The sequence below is a fragment of the Rhinopithecus bieti genome, unplaced genomic scaffold (assembly GCF_001698545.2).
Source record: "Rhinopithecus bieti isolate Rb0 unplaced genomic scaffold, ASM169854v2 scaffold_25396, whole genome shotgun sequence".
NCBI classification, from domain to species: domain Eukaryota; kingdom Metazoa; phylum Chordata; class Mammalia; order Primates; family Cercopithecidae; genus Rhinopithecus; species Rhinopithecus bieti.
This window is the reverse complement of record NW_016812016.1, coordinates 2,006,723-2,026,690: the sequence shown is the minus strand read 5'-3', so window position 1 is coordinate 2,026,690 and position 19,968 is coordinate 2,006,723. Positions and strand designations below refer to the sequence as shown.

Here is a 19,968-nt window from a genome sequence, read left to right as displayed (position 1 = left end):
AGCAAAAGAAATAATCAGCAGAATAAACAGACAGCCCATAGAGTGGGAAAAAATCTTTGCAAACTATGTATTCAACAAAGGAATAATATCCAGAATCTATAAGGAACTCAAAGAAATCAGCAAAAAACAAACAAAAAATAAACAAAAAACAAAAAACTCAAATAATCCAATCAAAAAGTGGGCTAAGGACATGAATAGGCAATTCTCAAAAGAAGATATACAAATGGCCAACAAATATATGAAAAAATGCTCAATATCACTAATTATCAGTTAAATGCAAATCAAACCCACAATGTGATACCACTTTACTCCTGCAAGGATGGCCATAATTTAAAAAATCAAAAAAATAAAAGATGTTGGCACGGATGTGGTGAAAAGGGAACAGTTTTACACTTGCTGATGGGAAGGTAAACTAGTACAACCACTGTGGAAAACAATATGGAGATTTCTTAAAGAACTAAAAGTAGATCTATCATTTGATCCAGCAAGCCTACTACTGGGTATCGACCCAGAGGAAAAGAAGTCATTACATGAAAAAGACACTTGCACACACATGTTTATAGCAGAACCCTTCACAATTGCAAAAATATGGAATCAGCCCAAATGCCCATCAATCAAGTGGATAATGTTATATATATGTGCGTACGCGTATGTGTGTATATACACACACACACACATATATATGTATGTGTATATATATACATGTATATATACACATGCACACACACACACACATCACGGAATACTACTCAGCCATAAAAAGAAACAAAATAATGGCATTTGCAGCAACCTGGATGGAATTGGAAACCATTATCCTAAGTGAAGTAACTCAGGAATGAAAAATCAAACATCACATGTTCTCACTCCTAAGTGGGAGCTAAACTCTGAGGAAACATGACACAACGAACGGACTTTGGGGACTCAGGGGAAAGGGTGGGATGGGGTGACGGATAATAGACTACACACTGGGTACAGTGTACACTGCTCGAGTAATGGGTGCACCAAAATCTCAGAAATCACCACTAACCACTAATGAACTCATCCATGTAACCAAACACACCTGTTCCCCCAAACATCTACTGAAATTAAAAAAAAAAATCAACTAACGTGCCCAAGATAGATGCAAAAGAGGACAGGCAATGTCTTAATCAGTGGTCCAGAGAACATCCTATGGAGGATTTTCTCCCAATTACACACTCCTGAGCCCCAAGTCAGATTTACTGAATAAGAAATTCCTAGTTTGCGCCTGAGTCTGCATATTTTGGAAAAGCTTCCCAGGTAATTTGGATGCTCATTGTGCCTCCAATCATCCTTGAAAGCAGTGATTTAAATGCTATTCATCTACGAATTGAAGAGAATGGTGTGATACAAACCACACAGTGAAATACCTGGGCCTCTGATAATGTACAGGGTCAGGAAGCTGGCAGTATTCTATTTTGTCTGCATAGCTATTTGCTATTTAGAAATTCAAGGAGGCTGAGGGCTTGGTGCAACTGAATTTATCTAAGGCTTACTGGGTGTGCTCCCTGTGGCTACAGCTGGTAGCATTATAATTTGGGTGGTGAGCAGATTTGCAATTTTTATATTAAACTTGAAATGCTAGTAATAAAACTGCTATAATGCATTTCAATAATGGATGGCTAATAGTTGTCCAAGACAAATAAAAGGCCAATAGCCAAATTATTTTCATTTCTTTCTTTGGTGCTGCTCAGAAAATCAAGAAGGTGAGAAATGTTTCATCAGCACCAACTGAAAAGTCCATCTACAAATTAAATAACCTCTTGCCTAGTCGTTTTCTTCCCTCCCACTGGTATTTACTGGGCACCCAGAGAATGCCAGATGTGAGAGAACAATTGCTCTAACACAGCAATTTTCCATTTTTATGGAAGGCCCTCAAAATATTTTTCTCTCAGCTTTGTGGGGAAAAGGGAGCTCCCTAGGGATGTGGCTGATTGAGGCTGATTGTGCTTGAAACTTGGGGACTCTAATGACTCACTGTGATAACTTAGTTATGATGAAGACAAGCAACATGAACTGTTCCATGTAGCTTCCACGCTCATGATGCACAGGCATCCCTTAGCACTTGCTTTCATTGTACATTTTAATACATGAAATGTCTCATTTTCAAAATTCATTCTCTTGCCTCTAAGCACAGCAGCACAAACTGGCTTCAGAATCATTCAGCCAAGAATATCATAAAAAGACCCTCAATGAGTGATTCCAGTGCTTCATCTGTTTCACTGTGAGATTTATGTCCTTGAAAAGTAAGGTGCCTGACTTAGTCCATTTGGGTTGCTATAACAAAATACCTTTGACTGGGTAATTTATGAAGAACAGAAATTTACTGCTCACAGTTCTGGAGGCTGTGAAGTCCAAGATCAAGGTGTAAGCAGATTCAGTATCTGCTGAGGTCTTGTTCTCCACAGATGGCGCCTTCTGTGTCCTCACATGGCAGGAGGTGGGGGAAAGCTCCCTCAGGCACTAATCCCATTTATGAGGGTCTCATGACCTAGTCACCTCCCAAAGGTTAAATTTTAACACAATTTAGGAGGAACACAAACCTTCAGTCCACAGTAGTGCTCATGAGGCTCTAGCATTTGAAAAGAAGGAATCCTTGTGAAATATATGAAAATAAAGTCTTCTAAAAAAAATCAGACAGGAGTTGGCATCTCTGAATCTCCTGGAAGCAGTAGCTCTCCTGATGACCTGTGACATTCCAGCCTCATGTCATACAACTTTGTTAAAATACCAGACCAGTCATCTAAAAAGCTAGGAGGATACTAGCTCTTTACTACTCATGCTAATGGATGAAAAAGAGATGTGGTTTTAAAAGTTTTTTTCTCTTCAGCTTGATGAGCAATGTTTCTGTCTTGCTGAACTCTCGGATTGTGACCTGGATCTACAGGTAAGCTTCATGAACACCAGACAGAAACAGTAACTCTTATCTCCTCCTCATAGAAACAAAAAGAGAACACTTCATGGGGGCTTTGTTTCTGAGAATGTAACTTGATTGATATTTAAAAGCCTTACACTGATTTTAATCGAGTCAAAATACATAGTTTTCATACAGAAAAGAGCACTACAGAAATTATTTGCGTGATAAAATTTCAAAGATCTGCTCTCTGGCAGATGCTACATAATACTTCAGAGTTGCTTTCAGTAACACATTGTATCTGAGGCTCTCACAATCTTCTATAAACTAGCTGTGGCATTATCATTTTACAGACATGAATTGGAAAACATAGGTTTAATTTGATTAAGATTCCATACAAGGTCAATGAAGGAGAGTAGAAAATGAATGCCAGAAGGAGCTATTATCTTGCATAATACATGTCAATAGATGAAGAGGACAAATTAATTCAACACAAAAGAGGAAGCCCATTTAAAATCTAGAAGAAACTTCTAAGATTAAAGAAAATGAATAAATAAAAATAAAACAACAATTTAAAAAACCCTGAATAATGCAGCACCTCCAGTGAAGAACTCAGCCTACTCATACGGTGAATCTGAAAACAGAATGGCAATAACATTTGCATATGATTGAAGATCACGTGCAGCAAATCTGTTGTTCTTCAGTATTACAAAGTACAAACAATTTATGTTTTCTATTCATAAAATTTGTCATCATACAATTAAAAAAAGGACTAAAATTGTCTTTGGTTTTTGCTTTTCCCCTGCTCTCAACCCCAACTTCCCAGAACTTTATGGAACCCGGTGTCTTCTTGTCTTCTCAATTCATAAGTTCTATTTGCAATAACCTTAGGTTGCTTCTATTTTATTCAGAGACTTATCTTATATCTAATAATCAACAACTCCTTATCACTTTAATTGGCTCACCACCCAAATGTATATAAAGTATCCCTGAGGGGTCTTCAGTTGACCAGCACCTCATTCTCCTTAAGGAGACATTATAGTAAATAATTAACCAAATGAATGTGAGTGAACAGGGAGATTAGAAGGCTTAGCTGTAATGATGGTTAAGGAATTCTTAAACTTTCTTGCTAGGGTGATGGCTTTCAGGGCTCTCAGTCCACCTAACTTAGTGCATTCTTTACAGATCTTGGGTTTTCAAAGTCTTTAAGAACATTTAAGCAATTATCAAATTTCTTCACAGAGAAAGTCTTACACATGAACCAGAAGACATATAGGTATGTTCAAGAATGTTCACAGAGAAGTAGTCACAACAGCAATAATTGGGAAACTACCCAAATGTCCACCAACAGGATTCTGGAAACCTGATAAAGGTGACATGCCAAGTTTGTTACGAGGCAACGCTGCTTATGCTCATGGTAAAAATGACACCCCCGACTCCCAGATAGGGAATGACAGCTATCTTGTGGGAAGCCATAGCTTTAGGCTTCTCTGAGTGAGGTGACTCGTAACTCAGCAGGCTGCTGGGACTCTGGAAATTCTGCCTATGGGGTTGTTACTAGAGACACTGGTTCCCTTCTGGCACGGGATTCTAGGCCAGAGTGGTTCTCACACATGCCCACGTGGGGCTCAACTCTGTGTACATTAGCTATCACCCCGAGAAGTGAGGCAAGGAACAGCTCTCAGACAGCTGAGTGGACTGTTCCAGAGACCGCTTGGGGGGCTTCTCCAAGCCCCTGCGCCCTGCTGGCAAGCAGTGGTTCTCGTCATGTGTCCTTCCCAGGGAACCTGATGCTGAGCATGGGCTATGGGAGTTTTGAGTCTGAATGCATAGCTGGACCCAGGAGGACTTGCTGGTGAGTGTTGCAAATTGTTCCTACTGAGGGTTAGATTAAGAAGAACTTTCACATTCCATGGATATATTGTTGAATAATGTCAATCTTTTATAATGAACATGTAATTTATTATTGGGGAAAAAAGATTACCGAAAGAAAACAAATCTCCATCAAGAGACCTGTCACATCAAACTGCTTTAAAGTTATACCCCCCAGGAGGATGAAACTCCATGGCTAAACTCCAGATGAAATGTGAATGGGCAGGATATCATTTTAGACAAAGTTCCAAAAGACTATAGGCTATAACTAAAACGAAAGTGTTAAAGTAACAGAAGAGTCTATCCTGGCAAGCATATAACAATTTCTGTATATTTTGAATTCCAATGTGCTTTTCAATATTTCTTGGCTTGATTAAAATTTTGGAGCCTTGTATGGCTAGGTAAATTTAATATGTGTCATTTAAAAATATACTATCATCAAACATTTTGTTACCCTTGCAATTAAGAGAGCCAGAATAGTCTTCTACTTCCACAGAAATAATGAGCCCAATCTGGTGAAGGAGTGAAGTAAATAAAATATGTTCCCACTTGGCTATAAAATAGTCAGCCATGAGAAGAAATTTTTTAGGATCCTTTTGTATCAACCCTTTGGCTTTCCTGAAAGAATTAGGTCTTTAGCAAATCAAGTGATTTCTAGGATGTTGTCAGGCCAAATAGTCCACTTGGAGGTAGCAGATTAGCATTATTTACAGAGATGGTAATAATATAAGCACTAATGAGAGCTATAATAATTGACAAATACCTAATAAACATTGATCTCAAGTCCCAACAAATACTCAGCAAGTAAGACTACGTGAAGCTGAGCTGCATAAGAGAAAAAAGAACTTTACAGGAAAAAAGACAGCTGATATTCAACTTAATTTCAAGCTTTATCTTAAAAATGTTAAATGGACAATGCTGTTGTGAGTGAAATAAGATTTAGATCCAGAATGACAGGCTACTGTGTTTTTAGAAACAATTCTTTTTTCCCATTTTTATATTATTGTTGGTTTCGAAACAGAAAGTAGAGTGCAATGGCCTGGGACTGGCTTCTGCTCATCAATTGTTTGACACAATGCAAGTTATTTACATCTCCCGCTCTTCCATATCTGCCTCTGTAAAACAAGGAGGGTAACAGCCCCTGCACTTCTCAGTGACATCCGAGAACCACATGAGATGCACAGCATGGCACCTGGCCCACGGTCAGCACCCTTAATAAGTGTCGGAGTTGTGGCTACGGACACAAACAATGGCATGGCACACCTCGGGGTCTGTACCTTTCAACATGTGCTGTTTGTTTTAGGAGCTTACTGCAAGGTTTCAAATCACCACTCCCATAGTCTGTTTTCCTTCAAACACATGCACACACGTTTGTAGGTTCTCTTTTATATGTAACATTTTTTTTTGTTCTTATGAGAGAGTAATTATAAGCCACAAAATTAAACACAACATGGAAAACCAATTTCCATTCTTAGCTATCACTGAGATCCTGAGCCTGTTTTCAGGAAAAGGGGCTTCTGTGAGCAGAAGTCACCTATGAATAGAAATGGTCTGAAGACTGAAACTTAGCTAGAAATTGAAGCAGAAACAAAAGGACTTCACTTAATTAGTGTAAAAGAAATAAAAAAAATTTTCTTAATTATTCCTGATCCAAACAGTAACTTGTGTTTCTAAGAGAAGGTTCATAATATCTTTCTCCCTTAAACTTCAGGCTTATATCCTTCATATCTCTCTCGATAGTTCCAATTGGGTGTTTAAAAGTATCCTCAAATTAATGTCTAAAAAGAATTCTGGATTTGAGCTCTCTAGCACCCCAACAATCCATCCCGGTATGTCCATTAAAATCACCTTTTAAGAGTGTAAATAAAACCACTTTGTTACAGGGTTTCCTGTATACTGTCCAGTGGCTTCCCATGCACAATGAATACAGTTCAAGGCTCCACATGATAGAGTTCCTTCCTACCTCTTTGCCCACATTCCTCTACCATCCTCACCACTTTTCCAGGCCTTTTTGTTCTTGGAACAAACCAAACTTGGTTCTACTGCAGGGCCTTGGCTCTTGCTCTTCCCCTGAGTTACAATGTACCCACCTCTAGATTTTCATGGCTGGCTCTTTCTCAACATTCAGATCTCAGCACAAATCCCATGCTTTCAGAAAGGTGTGCCTGGCCTGACCCACCTAAAGCAGTTCACTGCCCAGCTCTCATGCCACACTATCACAAGGCCTGGTCTAATTCACTTTACACAAGCTGAAATTGCCTTATTTGTTTACTGTTTATTCTGTCTACTTCATGAGAAGAGGGAATGCAGCTGTCTTGTTCACACTGTGTTCACCATGCAGAGTTGCTCAATACAGATGAGTGAATTAATGAATGACACCAACTGGATTTTCTTCAGTTGAAGATTTTTTAAAACATATTTGTAATACACCCTTTTTCCTCTTGAAAATACTCTTACATATGTGATAATCTGTGTTCATTCATTTTGCCTGGTACCAGGTAATTTCTTTGACTCACCGGTTCATGTCATTCTTAACCTTGGGTACATTTTCTTCTATTATATCTTTAAAGATTGTTTCTGTTATATTCATTCTGGAGTTTTCTTTAAAAACACAGATTACAGTTGTATACTGGTGCTCTGAAAACCCTTTTAAATATCTCTCAGCTAATACATCAACTAGAATGCCACCTTGCCAGAAAGCCCAACCCTGAAATGACCTTGTACTAAAGTGCCCAACCCCTTCTGCACCACTATTCTTTATTGCTATTTTTCATATAAGGCACGTAACTCACTTTAAATGATAACTGCAACACTGCATGCTTACTCTTAAAGTGCTAGTTATTATTTTCTCCTTGTTTACTGTCTGCCCCATATTTAAGATATACAGAAGAAGAAATTTTTGTTCTTGTCTACCACAGTATTACTGGAATCTAGAAAAATGTGCCTACACAGAATGGGTTAAACTAATTAAAGAATCAATATAAAATAAATACATCCTGGAATGAATGTGTGTGTGTATATATAAAGTCTGAATGCTTTTATTTCATGGAAATTGCTTTTTCTATGTATTGCTTTGGGAATTCAGTGACTTTAATTAAATACGCAAAATCTGACCACTATTAAAATACTGATGTAGGCACTTAAAACCACGTGGTTAATGAGCTGCAAAGCTGACTTTAAAAACAAGCTGCTCTATACATTTCATATGTACAAAATACTTCTTTTAACTGTCAATATTGATTTGAGACATGAAAGTTAAACTGCAGATACAAACTTAATAATTTGATTTTGAAGTTATTGCAGTTACTTCTGGAATGAAGCCTCTTGGGAACAAATTCCCACCTGAAGTTTCCTAAACTTTTAATAAAAGGCTAGAGTGTGACAGCTTAGTAACAGAATTTCAAAGATAGCTTCAGATATGGTTTGGATGTGTGTCCCCACCAAATCTTACGTTGAAATATGATCCCCAATGTTGGAAGTGGGGCCTAGTAGAAGGCGTTGGATCTTGAGGGCAGATTCCTCACAAAAATGGCTTGGTGGTATCCCATAGTAATGAGTACCTTGAGATCTGATTGTGAAAAAGGGTCTAGGACCTCCTTTCTCTCTTGCTCCCTGTCTCCCCATGTGACGCACTGGCTCCCCTTCATCTTCCACCATGATTGGAAGCTTCCGGAGGCCCTCACCAGAAGTGGATGCCAGCACGAGCCTTCACGTAGAGCCTGTAGAACTGTAAGCCAAATAAACCTCTTTTCTTCATAAATTACCCAGTCTCCAGTAATCCTTTATAGCAATGCAAACAAACTAACACAGCTTAATTCTACCTGAGCTGAAGATTCTTCTATACATCAGGGAACCATTTTATTTACAAAAACTTATTTCTCTTTGTATTTTATATCAGATTTTTAAAAGGGTGGAAGCCATGAGAATGTTAAGGAAACATTATTTAATGTGAACCAAATTAGTGAACCAAATTTCTAACTAAATTATTTTTTAGAATGTCATAAAAAACCATAAAAACAGTGCTAAAAACCAGTATTTGGTGAAAGCAGGCTAATTAGATAATGACTGTTGATTGATCTTGATTGATCTGCAGTCAGTTCAACCCAAAATTCCCAGAAAGCTGGACCTAGATAATGATTCCTTTAGCTGAAGTAAAATTATTACCATCATCACTTGGAAAACACACATTCATTCTAGGAATACTTTGCTTAACATTACTTGAGAAACCAATGTTTGTTCAAAAAGGAAAAGACGATTAATGTATTAATACCCTCTGGGTATTTGATCTGATGCATGAAATGCTTTCTGGCCTCTAGATAATTCTGCATTTTCCATCTACCTTTCCCTCTATGTTCCATGGCAAAATAACTGGTATGACTTGACTTCTCATTAAGTAGAAGACTACGCATGAATGTAGTCTTTCTTTTTTAAAGAAAAAAGTGTAAATCTATGTGAAGCAGTTATTTTAATTTTAATAGGTCTTATAATTGAGAGGTTGTAAACTGATTAAAATATTTATTTAAAATTAACCATAAAATGTATGAGAAGGATGGAGTTCACTTACTGTCACTGCGCTACCACTTTCGAAATCTTGTGTTTAGAAAATGTTTAAATTGTGTAGAACAGAAATGGAACAAAGAATAAAAATTTAAAAGTCATCTTTGATAAATGGATAATTGAAATAAGACTTGGTGACACTAATAAGCTAGTATCTGAAAGAGAGAGAGAGACAGAGAGAGAGAGAGATAACATTGCTAACACAATCAGCTCATTTACTTTATAAAATGAATGCTCTTAATTGGAGATAATAATTTCATGACTTACCTCTGCATACTTTAACTTCAATGTTTTATGCATCTCTCGAAAACGACTGTAACGCCTGAATACAGTCCATGTCTCATCTAGGACAGTAATCTATTAACCAGGAAAACCAAAATGAATAAGCATTAAGAAGCAAAAGTCACTAAAATTTTCAAAACAATTTAAAATTAAATTAACAAAAAGTGATTAGCATGTAAAATTTCTCCAGAACTGAAAACATGAATCTAGCTGCATAAATACAACTTAGAAATAATAAATGTACTTTACTTAAATGTGCAGCTTTGGCTCTCAGATCTTGTTACAGTCAGTTTGCCTATGGAAAGTGAGGGGCAGATGGTCATCTCTTAATTGGTTATAAAAAGTGCCTCTTTTATAGAAACATTTTAAAGAAGAGGAGGTGCAAGAGGAAAAAAATCTCACTGCATCTCAGTCATTGTTAGTATAATAACACAACAGTATATTTTGCCTTTTTTCAGAGGGAGAATAATCAATCCAGCCTTTAATAGGCTGGCTGGAGTAGAAACTCTGTTGCACATCAGCTCAAATAAGAAAGGTCACAGTGACAAGAAGAGGCAGGTAGACCACATCAACCTTTACAATCACACCTAAAGCACACGCCAATGAAACTCCAATTCCTTTCTCCACTTCCCACCTTTCTTCTGAGCTCCAGACCCATGTACCCAACTTGGACACATCGTTCTTTCCACGTCACCCAGGAACCTCCAATTCAGTTTGTCCAAAACCATACTCAACATAATCCCTCCAGTCCCAGCTCTAGTGTCCTTCATTTCAAAGCATTCTACCACCACCTACCAAGTGACGCCAGCCAGAGATGCTGAAGTCATCCCTGATCTTCCTTCTCTTCCTATCCCTGCATTCAAGCAAGTGCTAAGTCTTGCTCCTTTTGCCTTCTAAACATTTCTTAGAACTTTATCCTTCCATCCTTTGCCATCAGCACCATTTGACTCTAGGCCATTGGGTCTCCTGTGGACTCTGCAAGAGCGTCTCTCAACTGTCCACCCCACATCTGCCCTCTCCAATCCCTTTTCTGCATGACTGAAAAGAGATCTTTTAGAACTCAAATCTAATCATTTGATTTGGGAGGTGACCCTCCTTAAGGGGAGCTTCACGCTGCTCACAGAAAAGGACCTACATTTTTAACCTGCCTACAGCAGCCGGTGTGCAGGCCTCTCCCACTAGGTGTCTTCACTCCTGCGGCATCCCTGAATGCACATATTCTCTGCACCTCAGGGCCTTTGCATGGGCCACGCTCCTTCATGTGAACTTAACTTGCACATATTCAGAATTCAGCCTGATTCTCCTGCATGTAAATCATAGGGCCATCAATAGGAAAGTAGAAACAAGAAAGAGAGAAGACACAGGTGGGCAGCTTTGTAAAGAGGAGTGGGTCTGAGTCTCAGCCATTATCTGATTCGCTCACTTCCCAAAGTGGCAAATGAGACGATCTAGAGTGTATGAGGATATACATGTTTAAATTTTTCGTCATCCTGGTTCTGTACTCATTTTTTACAATAACTTTTCAATTGTGGCAGGTTTCATATGAGTTTCCTTGAAAAAGACATTTCCACAAGAAAACAAAAGTGAATGTATTTACAGAAAATAATTACAAACAACAGTGCAGGTGCTCTGCAGCTGCAGTAAGCGTTTAAAGCTGGTAAGCACATCACGTGAGCTTGGGAAACCCTGCTCCTGGCTGTGAGGCCGGTTGGCCTTCCTCTCTGGCTTGCTCCTCAGCAGACCCCACTGAGGCACTGAGAGCAAGGCCAGCACAATCAGTGAGGATGTGGGGCTTTCTCCAGGCCACAGCCCCAAAATCCACAGTCTTGACTGGACACAAACCAGGTGGCAAAGACAAACTGGAGCATGAGTGGGCCCTGCTGCCTTCCAACATGGCATGCTGCTGCCTGTTCGCCCAGAAAAGCCCAGAAGTTAATGGAACTACTCCATGACCTGTGAGGAGTAAGATGCAGGATGTTTCACAGGTGAGACTATACTATACTGGGACTCGGGATTCCTCAGAAAGCCACCTCCAGAAGCCTAGGTTTCTCACATTCCTCAGACTCTGATGTTCCCGGATCTCCTTCCTTCTCCTGAAATGCTTCCACTGCACTTCTTAGACTCATGGGCAATCATCAGCAAAATCTCCCAGAACCTCAGGCTCTTCTGGAACATCCCCTTCATCTTATTTTTTATTTTATTTTTTTATTATACTTTAAGTTCTAGGGTACATGTGCATAACGTGCAGGTTTGTTACATATGTATACTTGTGCCATGTTGGTGTGCTGCACCCATCAACTCATCAGCACCCATCAATTCATCATTTATATCATGTATAACTCCCAATGCAATCCCTCCCCCCTCCCTCCTCCCCATGATAGGCCCCAGTGTGTGATGTTCCCCTTCCCGAGTCCAAGTGATCTCATTGTTCAGTTCCCACCTATGAGTGAGAACATGCGGTGTTTGGTTTTCTGTTCTTGTGATAGTTTGCTAAGAATGATGGTTTCCAGCTGCATCCATGTCCCTACAAAGGACGCAAACTCATCCTTTTTTATGGCTGCATAGTATTCCATGGTGTATATGTGCCACATTTTCTTAATCCAGTCTGTCACAGATGGACATTTGGGTTGATTCCAAGTCTTTGCTATTGTGAATAGTGCCGCAATAAACATACGTGTGCATGTGTCTTTGTAGTAGAATAATTTATAATCCTTTGGGTATATACCCAGTAGTGGGATGGCTGGGTCATATGGTACATCTAGTTCTAGATCCTTGAGGAATTGCCATACTGTTTTCCATAATGGTTGAACTAGTTTACAATCCCACCAACAGTGTAAAAGTGTTCCTATTTCTCCACATCCTCTCCAACACCTGTTGTTTCCTGACTTCTTAATGATTGCCATTCTAACTGGTGTGAGATGGTATCTCATTGTGGTTTTGATTTGCATTTCTCTGATGGCGAGTGATGATGAGCATTTTTTCATGTGTCTGTTGGCTGTATGAATGTCTTCTTTTGAGAAATGTCTGTTCATATCCTTTGCCCACTTTTTGATGGGGTTGTTTTTTTCTTGTATATTTGTTTGAGTTCTTTGTAGATTCTGGATATTAGCCCTTTGTTAGATGAGTAGATTGCAAAAATGTTCTCCCATTCTGTAGGTTGCCTGTTCACTCTGGTGGTAGTTTCTTTTGCTGTGCAGAAGCTCTTTAGTTACCGAAACCCTGCTCTCCCGTGAGGAAGCACTTCCCTGGCAATGCTCTCCAGCTGGGACTGTCTTCTCCCCAACACTCTTCATCCTACCTGTGCTGGAATGGGGGTTGATACTCTTCTTCATTCCAACTTCCAAATAACTGCTCCTGTATCCTTTCTGAAATCTCTACTCTGTAAGCATAGTGCCTTCAGACCCTGCCGCTCTACCCTCCTCCTTGCAGGCAGCCATTCACCCTGGCTGCTTCCCCAGTTCCTTGAAGGTTTAGAGTCTGCTCACTGTCATCTGCTTCAGCCCTACTGATCTCCTGCATGATTCTTGGTAATTTCATTAATCACACAGATGATCCCTCCAACACCCTGACCTCTAATGTCCTTTTACCTCTGCCCTGGTTTCTTCCTCACTCAACTTGAAAACCATGAGAAATCCTCATAAGCACAAAACCTCAAATCTGTCCCACTCTTGAAATTCTCTGGACAAAAATAAATCACAACTCTTGTTAAAACCAACTGTCTGCTCACTCCCTGCCTGCACCTGCCCAGCAGAATGGGGCTGAGGAATAACACACCATCAAACAGACTGATCTCATTTTAAAGTCACAATTGCCACTGTCAAGTCCGCCTCTGATGACACCCACCAGTCACGCCACGTTTTCCAATTCTGTGCACTCTTCCATTCTCTTACAAAATGATTACTCCCCTTTGTCCTCAAGTCTTCACCATCTCTCTCCATCCTCTCAGCGGACAGCCTTAGGTCCTTAAAACAAAATTCCAGGGAATAATGGGAAGAAATTGATGACATCAAGAATACGCTTTTTCAGGAATTTTGTCTTAATGGAAAGGACAGAAATGGAGTGGTAGATGGAAGGGAAAGGGAAGTCAAGATGGGTGTTTAAGATGAGAGAAATAATGGTGCATTTAAATGCTCATGGAGTAGTGTGACAGAAAGGAGGCTGTGTTGGTGCAGGAGAGAGGAGAGAAAATTGTTAATTGTGGTGTCTTTCAGAAATCTACTCACCATTCCACCCAAACCACTCTTACCAAGGTTAGCAATGACTTCTGTATTGCTAAATCCACTGGTCAATGCTGGTTTTGATTGTCCTTGGTCTATGGAAAGGATCTAACACAGCTGTCTGATAGTGTTCTCCTCCTTCAAACATCTTTTTCATTTATTTCAGCTTCCAGGTTGCTACACTCTTATGGGATTTCTCATCTCCCTGACCTCTAAACATCAGAGTCCTCTAGGGCTCAATCCTTGAATATGTTTTATTTTCTACCTGCACTCACTGCTTTGGTGACCTCATCCCATCTCGCAGCATAAATTTACATGTGGATGACTCCCTGGATGCCCGTACCTCTCTCCTGAACCCAGATTCGTATATCCTACCGCCTACTTGACAAGCTGGCCTACTCGGATGTCTAATATGCATCTCACACTTATCATGGCTGCACTTAACAAAATTAATCTCATCCGAACCTGCTCCCCTTCCCCATCTCAGTAAATGACAATATTCTTCTCCCTGTTCCATGCAAAAACTCTGGCATTATCCTTGATGTCTTGTCTTTCTCATTCACACCTCACATCCAGTCAGTCAGTGAATCCCTTCTTGCCAAACTTCCAAAATAGAATGAGAAAATGACCATTTCTCACTATCTCCACTGTTCATATGTTGGTCCAAACACCATCATCTCTTGCCTGGATTATTTTTAACAGCCTCCTAGTTGGTCTCCTTGCTTACAGTCTTGCCTCCTTCCTTCATTTTTTTTCTCAACACATCAGCCTAAGTTATCTTGTTAAAAATTAAGTATGATAGGGCCATTTCTTTGCACATATGGAGCATCCTCATAACGTGTCCCATCTCACTCAGGGTACGAGTTTGAGTTCTTCCAGTGATCTACAAGGATTTCTATAATCTGTCTCCTCCCTGGCTCTTCCCCAGCCACTCTCTTCCTTGCTCATCTAGGGTATACCCAACATGCTACACAGCAAGTATGGCCTTAGAGACTTTGCTTATGCTTTTCCTCTTTCTGGAATGTTCGTTTCCCATGTTTTCACATGACTAGCTCCCTCATTTCCTTCAAGTCTTTGCTCAAAAGTCACTTTCTTAGTGATGTCCTTCTTAGATATCCTATCTAAAATTGCATCCTCTTTTTCCCATTCAACACTGCTTACTCTTCTTCCCCAATTTATTTTTCTACTCAGCACTTCTGATTACTTAACATGGTCTGGATTTACTAATATATCTTGTTTCTTATCTCTCTTCCCAACTAGAATGTAAGCTCTAAGGAGAGCTAAGATTTTTACCTGTTGGTCACTGCACCTTAGAGGAGAACTTGACACATCACAGGCATTCTGAAGAGCTGGAAGGGGGAGCCCCCAGATGGACTTGTCTTAAATATACTCTGCCTCTTAGTGACAATGAATCAGCAATGCCTTTTTAAAATCTCTCTGTGCAGGCCTCAAACAAAATCAGGATAAAGGAACTGGACACTCAGCTTGTGGGGATTTAGCCTATGGTGTTTTCCTCTTTGTTGCTTTCACAGCTAATTGATGTGGCACCATTTTTTGAAATCTCCGAATAGTGAAATGGTACTTTAAACCTGCCTCACAATTTTGGGTATCATTCTTCTTTCCCACAGTGGCCCCAGAATAGTATCCTTGTAAGTGATACCAGCTTCTCTAATGAACTGCATACACCAAATACTGGGGAGAACGTGATGATATAGCTAAGTGATTTCCTAGGCAACAGATACAAAAGGCATTCAGGCACAAGATGACAAGACAGCGAGAAGATAAAATCCCCATCTAAGAATGTTCCCCCAAGACACCCCCTTCTGCCTTAATACCACCCTCCACCCCGAGTGCTTATCACAGAAGGTGGGATGCTACCACTGTGTGTGTGTGGAGCTGGGAGGAGAAAGAAAGATGGCCCAATGTGAAAAGAACTTAGCTGCCCAAAGCTACCTTTTCTATGTACAGTTAAATCCACACTTAACATCGTCAATAGGTTCCTGGAAACTAACTTTAGGCAAAACAGCATATAGCCAAATCACGTTTTCTCATCAATGCTGTAAAAAAAATGATGTTGAATGAAATGACGTCATTCGAGGACCTGCTATAGTTGGTTTGCTTAAAGTTGCAGTTTCCAAGAACCTAACAATGATGTTATAAACTTACTGTATTCCTCTGAATTGGGCTTAATGAGGTCAGTAAAAGTATCAGAGGAGTCTTTTTGTGACTCTTCTGGTGACTCCAGGAATCCTACCATTAATGACAGAGAGGCGACTCTCTGGAACCGTTAACCCTGTGTATATAATAAGGTCTCAAATATGATGAACAACAAAAATCATTACTGGCATATTCTGGGTAGTGATTTTTGTCTCCTACCTTACTTGATATTTTAATAAACTCACATACAGAACCTCAATGACTTCTGCCCTCGATATTTCAGTTTAATGTCTAAACCAGTGGTGAGCAGCATCAGCTGCACTGGGGCACTTGTTAGAAATGTAAGCTCTGAGGTCTCACTCACAGCTCCTGCATCAGAAACTCTGGATTGGGGTCCAGCAGTCTGTTCTGACCATCCCTCCTGGGGACTGTGATGCAGGTCAAGGGCCGAGCAGCCTGGCTGTAAACCACTGGTCATGTTGTCACTTCAAAATCAGATGTCTCACTACCCTCACAGGCCAAATCCCTTAGTGTAGCATTTAGGAACTTTCCCAGGCAATCCCAGCTCCCAGTGAACTAAAAATCTCACAACCCAGACAATATGTGAATAAAGAAATATGGCATATTCATAGGTCTTCTGAAGGGTCTTCTGAATGGCCTCCTCAACCACACACCCCTTTCTGCACCTGGAGAGCTCCTGCTCAGTCCCCAGGGTAGTGTCCAAATCATGATTTTTCCTTGGGCAGCATCCCCATTCCCACTCCTTTCTGCCTGGAAGAATCACTTATTCCATCTCCTCCATGATCCCTTAGCATTTAGTTCACACCATGATTAGAACACACAGCACAGGATATTAATTACATAATGTTGCACTAATTGATTTATGTAACTAATATTAATTATATATCTCTCTACTTAGGAGATTTTAAGCCTTCTAAGGGAATAAGTCATTTGTCTTTGGTAGTAACTGGGGTGGGGTGGGTGGACTTTCATTGCAGAGATACACGTTTACTGAGCTCCTGCCATGTGCCTGGTACCATGTTAGATGCTGGTAGTTTTCTGAGAGACATATTTGACATTATTTTACTTTTCAAATTAGGTAAGAGTTCAGGCTTGACCTCAATTGGCAAAATAGAACGCATGGCCTGCTGGAGTCTTGGTTGCTGTTGTTCTGTTCTGGTGGTTTCATTAAGGTTCACATGAATCAAAGATTACTGAATTAGTTACAACAGTATGACTTAAAAAAAAGCTGCAGAGAATATGGTGTATTCTCAATATATTTGTAACACAAATTCATAGTAAGGCATGAGAGATTTAAAAATTCTTCACTCTTGAGATTTTCACCTGAATTTAGGCTAAATATGCGGATTAGCAAGGCTCAAGCTTCCCACTTTATATATAACACATTTGAATATCCCCTTATCTATCAACATGCAAACAAGATGAAGATGATGCATATCACCAGCAATCATATCAGAAATGGTAGACAAGGCAACTGCATGTATGATCACTGCACAGAAAAACGGTTAAATCCTTTCCCTGGAATGGAAAGACTCCATGCCTGAAGCTGAGGATCTGCTCATGGGAAGCTTGAGAAAAAATAGACAGAAAGGCAAAAGTAAAGACAAAATTAAAGCCCTCTTCTGTCCCAAATTAAAATCGGCCACGAAATAGGGTGCTGATGCAGAAGGGAGGAACAGAAGATCAGTACACCAAGTAAGTCAGACCAAAACACTTCATAATTTATTTAACGTTGAGAATGCAAGGTATCATTACTGCATATATTTGAGGAGCAAATTCATTACTTCTCTCCCTCTGAGTGGTCTCGCCGATACAAATCCTTCTTTCCTGGGCCATAAAATGATCAAGCACAACTTAAACACCATAAACACGTCCTCAAGATGGACGGCATTTACTTATCAACAAGTCTCAGTTGAGTGCTTCCTACAAATTTATGTCATATACTTATTTTGCTGGTTTAAGGATTGCCAGTGTTAAGACCTGTCATCAGTAGATATTTGGTTATGTATATCTAGCGGTGTAAAGAGGAGAATCAACAGTTTTCCATTCAAGGAATCACACTACAACTGGCTGCCTTTAACCAGTTACTTGTAGAGTCCTCTTCAGTAATATTTTTTAAAACAACATATGGGGGAGCTACCTCAAGCATATTTTTAAAAAATCCTTGTAATTAGTAACTGTTTAGAAGAAATAGTCTAATAGAAACCTAATATATACTAAAAAAAGTTTTGTCTGACTTTTGCAAAATAAAGTTTAGGCAGTGACATAACTATGAACATGTTTGAGCAAATAGGAAATATATTCCTAATGAACATGCCTGTATAATGGTAACAAGCATTAATGGATAAGGTTTAATTAAAACCTCCTTACATACTATAGAAAATGAAAACTAATATATACTCTCCCAGCTGGCAGGCCTCAGAGTGGAAGAGACGAGATGCTCCATGGGGTATGGAAAGAAACTATTGGTACTTCTCTTTTTTTTAAATCTTATTCTTTCTACATCTCTACTTCTGAAAGTGTGTTCTAATAAATACACTTTATTAACTGTACATAAATAATATGTACAGTTAGTTCTAAACAGATAAAAATCAATATAGTGGGTGTGCCTGCTCCATAACTTTTCCAGTGATAGCTATGTGTGATTTGAAAAGTGCAGGCTCTGTGACTCTAAGCTGTGGCTGGTAAAAGATGCATGCAGGAAGGCCTCAATGTTTCCAAGACAGGAGGGTCTAATTAACCAATTCTACTGAAAGTCTTCTGCAGCAACATAACTACGAGTGTGTCTAAGAAAACATGAAATATATTCCAAGTGTATGAATCTATACAGTAACAAGCATTAGTGTATTAGATTTAATTAAAATCTCTCAGACAACTGTTGCAAATTGTACTAAGCCAGAAGTAGTAAAAGAAGCCAGCACCCCATTAATCACGCCAATCTCCCGGAGAGATCACAGGCTGTCATCCGATTGCTCCTCAATGTGATCTGCCCCTGCCATCCCCAAATCGAGGACAGACAGCGCCAGTGCTTTCTGATTACTGTGGGCATGTACACCCCGTAGGTGCTGACTCTGCTTGGCTGTCTTCACTGTGACCTCTTCCTGGAGCTTACCTCCTTTCTCTCTGATCAATTACAGAGGCCGGACTCCAGGTTAGTCCTCTTGGCCCTGGGAGACCAGCACCTCAAAATCCCTGACTCCCTAGGCCTTCTGGTGGGGCCCATTGCAACAGTCCCCCAAACTGAGAGCCTGTGGTGTCAGCCTGCTCTCCTGGGTGCTGCCCTGCACTGCTGAAGACAGCCCCGTAGGACGGTAGAATGAATTTACACTACAGGTATGCCATTTTAGCTCAGCAGTCACTCCGACTTGGAAATCCTTCCAAATTCCATTCTCTGCGATGAGTATTTCAAAACGTCCTAGATTTTTCCATCCTCACAATGATCTCAGTTTACTGAGATGATGACAGTCACCTAAGATCAACTCCCTGAGTATCCTTTAAGCACATTTCAAAATGATGCTGTTGCTACATTCATTTTCCTTCCTTCAAAACCTCGTCATCCTCACTTAATTTTCCTGATTCACTTCTACCTGAGAGGAGAGCCTCTCTCCAAGGTTAGCCTCCTTCGGTACTGTTTCCTATTACCAACTCATCACTTGTCCTTTTCTACCCTTGGGCCTCCGTCTTTGTTGTTCCCATTGCCCGGAACACCTCCTCTCTCGTCTGCACTCATTGAAATCCACCCATCGGTTTCAAGCAAACAAAAATGTACATCCGCCTTGATGTCTTCTGATTATGCCTCCATGAGCCTCCTGGCTCCGTGCTGCTCAATTTTTCTCATGTGTTTCTCTTCCCACACTTAGTTGTCTCCCGAATGGATGAACTGCTTATTCATATTTTCTGTTCCTCCTTATCCTGATCCTTCTAGTATGGTCTTCAAAAAAATTATATTACAGGTACCAAATACTTGTTAAGCAATAAAAGAAATAATGG

General features: G+C 39.9%; 1 protein-coding gene across 1 annotated transcript in view; it reads right to left on the bottom strand.

Annotated features, from left to right (window-relative positions):
• The window catches only part of KIF16B (kinesin family member 16B), a 316,846-nt gene that overhangs the window by 58,831 nt on the left and 238,047 nt on the right, over positions 1-19,968 (bottom strand). The window contains exon 24 of the mRNA XM_017895492.1: positions 9,569-9,658. Coding sequence (XP_017750981.1) covers positions 9,569-9,658 — 90 coding nt within the window. The remainder of the gene's footprint in view (positions 1-9,568; positions 9,659-19,968) is intronic.